Source organism: Nicotiana attenuata, chromosome 1 (assembly GCF_001879085.1).
Source record: "Nicotiana attenuata strain UT chromosome 1, NIATTr2, whole genome shotgun sequence".
Classification (NCBI taxonomy): Eukaryota; Viridiplantae; Streptophyta; class Magnoliopsida; order Solanales; family Solanaceae; genus Nicotiana; species Nicotiana attenuata.
Window position 1 is genome coordinate 13,673,588 of NC_031989.1, and position 4,619 is coordinate 13,678,206.

At 34.1% G+C, this 4,619-nt stretch overlaps 1 protein-coding gene across 1 annotated transcript; it reads left to right on the forward strand.

The window, feature by feature from the left end:
- Positions 1,023-4,143, forward strand: LOC109242470 (probable aquaporin PIP1-5). The gene is made up of 4 exons (XM_019409352.1): positions 1,023-1,433; positions 2,544-2,839; positions 2,937-3,077; positions 3,858-4,143. Exons 1-4 carry the CDS (start codon positions 1,109-1,111, stop codon positions 3,951-3,953), a joined length of 858 nt encoding a protein of 285 aa, XP_019264897.1. The 5' UTR covers positions 1,023-1,108; the 3' UTR covers positions 3,954-4,143.

Genomic DNA, 4,619 nt, shown 5'->3' on the forward strand with positions numbered 1-4,619 from the left:
AAATTAAGGTGAAACAAGATTGGCCATCATATACAAATTTGTGAAATGGCCATTTAACGGATTAAAGCTTTATAAAAAGAAGAGAAAGGTGTGTGCAAAATGAGTATGACAGCACATCTTCCCTTTTTCCATTGTTTCCACTTTCCAGAAGCATCCTCACTATATGGGGCTCTTCATCATACTTGAGGTTGAGTATGAAAAGAAAAACTTACCTAAAATTCCAATTCATTGTTTCTTTTTTCTTTTCTGTCCATTTCTTTTTTACAGTTTACTCCACCCTTTTATTCCTTGTTTTACCAGCTAAGCATTTGCTTATATGGTGTTCCAAGTCCTGAATTTTCTCATATTGCTTGAAAGTATTTGGAAAAAACTGCATTCTTTATGCAATTATTTTTCTTTTCTACTTATGTCCTAATTAGAGTCTTTTTTTTCTCCATATGCATATCATTATATTCACATACTAGATAATTTCATCAATTAATTCAAGGATGGAACTCTGTTTAGCAAAAGAAATATATATATAAGAAAAAAGATCGACACTATTTAACTTACTTGCATTAAAAATTCTTATTAAGCGAAACATGTAGTCATATTTAATAATGAGGGTTTGCTCTAACGTAAGTTTGTATTGTGCATAAAATGTTTGAGCATGAAAATAATACATGATTTCATTGGTAGAAAATTAATTTGTTACTTCGAATACTTAGCTGACTAATTGCTATTGGTTATTTACAAATACAACCTTGTTTAGCCAATATAAGACAAAGAAATCGAAATAGGAGTATTTTTCTAAATGTTGCATTTGTCAAAAATAAACTAACATGGAATGATTCTAAATGCATAATCTTAATTAACTCTCTTAAAAAGATTCCAAAATTGTCAATTTCTCATTTATCATATACTCCTACCAGATTACAATAATGGAAAGTACAAGGGAAGAAATGCAAATTAAACAAACATGGAGAGCATAATGTAAATATGCAATATTTATCAGCAATCTTTCCCTCTCTATATAAAAAGAATCACTATCTCCACTATCATCAAAACACAAAGAAAAAGCAAAAGCTACATTCTGTTGCATTCTGTTGAAGAAAGCTAGAAGCTAAGAATGGAGGGGAAAGAAGAGGATGTGAAGGTAGGAGCAAACAAGTATTCAGAAAGGCAGCCATTAGGGACCTCAGCACAGAGCAAAGACTATAAGGAACCACCACCAGCACCATTGTTTGAGCCTGGTGAGCTCCATTCTTGGTCCTTTTGGAGAGCTGGGATTGCTGAGTTCATGGCTACTTTCTTGTTCCTTTACATCACTGTCTTGACTGTCATGGGTTACTCTAGGGCTAACAGCAAATGTAGTACTGTTGGTGTTCAAGGTATTGCTTGGGCTTTTGGTGGTATGATTTTTGCCCTTGTGTACTGTACTGCTGGCATCTCAGGTATATATATATTTCTATCTCTCTCTCTCTCTTTCTTTGCCTCCATAATTTATGTACTAAAGTTGTGGTTTTTGCTTCAAAGCTACACTTTTTCTCATGTTCATTAGTGATATTTTGCTTCAAACATGAAAACTTTTATGTATTTTCTTGATAAATGAAGTAGGAAAACCTATAAAGTTGCAGTGTTTGACAGTTACTGAGTTTCTTATTTTGAAGTAGTTCGCTGGAGTTCCATAATAGATCAAAATTGTAACAGTTTCCTTTTGGACATTTTGGAGCAGAATAGCTTTTTTAGTGGTTATCTTTTATATGCAATGTTGTTATGGGATTTTCTTAGCTATACTAATTGCATTTCCTGCTAGAACTGGATTAAACTTCTAGCAGTATATTATTGAAAGATGCCAGATCCTCGGCAGAAATGGTTTTTAGAATGTGGTTCAGTGCTATGATGTGTAAAAATATGTACAAAATCTGGTGATTTTTTGGATCTTTTCACAAAGATTAAGAAATACACCTTTTAGCATTAATTAGCAATGGAATTGACCATATTAATCTTTACTATCTCACATAAACACTCCTAACACATATTCCAACACAATTTACTCCAAGGACAATGTAGGAAAAAAATAATTAATTCATTCTTGAAATCTGGAAAAATCACTTATTTTGGACCACAAGAAAAAGACCAAAAAATCACTTATTTTAGACCGGAGGGAGTAGTAAATCTCCACAATTTTCGCACTTCTCTTGTAGCTTCGTATTCCTAGATTCTTTGCTATTACATGCTGTGCTTTTGTTTCCGTTATCTTATTTCCTTGTTACTGTTTGTTTATTGTGTCCTTTTCACTATTCTTGAGCCGAGTTTTCTATCAGAAACAGCCTTTCTGCCTTCATAAGGTAAGGGTAAGGCCTGCGTACACATTATTCTCCCCAGACCCCACGTGTGGGATTTCACTGGGTTTGTTGTAGTATGGTAAAAATGGTATCTAACCTGCTTTCACATGTTAAAAACTACACTGATAGTGTTAGAAATCTTTACAGTATATAACTTAAATTCTTTTGATTTTGTTTTTTGTGCCCTGACCTTGAGAAATTCTTGATTTTGATCAGGTGGACACATTAACCCTGCTGTGACATTTGGTCTGTTTCTGGCAAGGAAATTGTCCCTAACCAGGGCAGTTTTCTACATTGTGATGCAATGCCTTGGTGCAATATGTGGTGCTGGTGTTGTCAAAGGGTTCCAGCCATCTTTGTATCAGGTTAAGGGTGGAGGTGCCAATGTTGTGAATCATGGTTACACCAAAGGAGATGGCCTTGGTGCTGAGATTGTTGGCACTTTTGTTCTTGTCTACACTGTCTTCTCTGCTACTGATGCCAAAAGAAATGCAAGAGACTCTCATGTCCCAGTGAGTACTTGCTTGACTTCTCATTTGTACTTTACGTTTTACTGTTGAGCTATTTAATGTGTGTGTATAGATTCTAACTCATGGTTGTGTTTTACAGATTTTGGCACCACTCCCAATTGGATTTGCAGTGTTCTTGGTTCACTTGGCCACCATCCCAATCACAGGAACTGGCATTAATCCTGCTAGAAGCCTAGGTGCTGCCATTATCTACAACAGAGATCAAGCATGGGATGACCATGTAAGTTATCTTTTATGCATGAATGGATTTTGTATGAGGACAATCAGTAGGATGCACCCCCTATCCTTGAATTCAATTGTATATTAAATTGAATAATCTTTTAAAAAATGGACCCAAACTTGAGGATATATGAAAATGAGGATTCATGCAACCGACCCCAATAACTTGAAATTGAGTTTAGTTGTTCTATACTTCCTCCATTTCAGTTTAGATGATATAGTTTGACTCGGCATGAAGTTTAAAGGAAAAAAAAAGAAACATTTGAAATATGTGGTATTAAAAGCTTAAGGAGCAAAAGCTTTGTGGGGTTATGACATTTTTGTGGCTATAAAAGTTTCTCGTTAAGGGTATAGTGGATAAAATAAAAAGTTTAAAGTTAAATTGTTTCCAAATATAAAAATGTATCATTTATTTTGAAATGGACTAATAAGTAAAATATGTCATTTAAATTGAAACAGAGGGAGTAGTTATTACTAAAGCCGTGCCACTTATCATAGTAATAGTGAATATGTTAATGAAACAAAAAAAAAAAAGAGGTGATCTCTTCTGGGCTGATTAAGCTTTGGTGAGCAAAATCATCTTGTACCTCTTTGTTAGTGGGAGGTAGTTGGTATCTCATAAAATATTCAAAGTTCTCACTTGGACATATAGTGAATATAATGTTAGCACCCATTATCTTAAAATCTTAGATCCGCTTCTCTTTTGAAGAGCAATTTTTTAATTTTTTTTTTTATGAGTAACTAGAATTTTCTGTTTTTTCCTGGTTTTGAATAAATGCAGTGGATTTTCTGGGTGGGACCATTCATTGGAGCTGCACTTGCTGCCTTATACCACCAGGTTATCATAAGAGCCATTCCATTCAAGAGTGGAAACTGAGAAACACCTTGGCTTAATTATGGGCTATGGCTATTTCTTGTTTCTATATTTGGTTACTTTGCTATGATTGACAATGATGTTCTATGTTGATTATGTACAAAAGCTGTTGTATTGCTTTATTTTCGTACTATTTGGTTTTGAATTGAACTTATTTATTTTGGCATCTGTTCAGTGTTATTGCCTTATTATATCTGCTACCCTTTTTGTTTAGAGCTCAACTTCGAGGCGCTCATTATGTCAATAATATTTTCATAATCAGAACATTTATAAAAAGTTACAAGAAAATCTTTGTGATAAATATTAGCAAAAATGATATTTTACTTGCTAATTTTGCACCGTCAAGTATATAGAACTTAAATGGGATTTTTACATAAATAGCCGGTCATATTCATTGTTTAAATAGCCTCTATTTGTCTGGAAAAATCAGTTTCACACTTAACCTTTACCGGTATCTCATTACCTCCCTATATTTGTCCCAAGTGAATTTAATACCATCCTGTAAAGCGTAATATCATTTTTATAGTGCGAGGTGCTCCACATGCGCATGCCACGGCAGCGCCACATCAGCATCATGTGGCGCTGATCATTTACACATTTTTCTTTTTTCTTTTTCTTCGATACCCACTGCCAAACCTCCATTAAAGCTAAAATTTATGGCTTTCAAAT

Coding starts and splice junctions, on each gene's coding strand:
- LOC109242470 (XM_019409352.1), top strand. CDS start 1,109: ATGGAGGGGAAAGAAGAGGATGTGAAGGTAGGAGCAAACAAGTATTCA. Junction 1,434..2,543: donor CTGTACTGCTGGCATCTCAG/GTATATATATAT, acceptor GATTTTGATCAG/GTGGACACATTAACCCTGCT. Junction 3,078..3,857: donor ATCAAGCATGGGATGACCAT/GTAAGTTATCTT, acceptor GAATAAATGCAG/TGGATTTTCTGGGTGGGACC.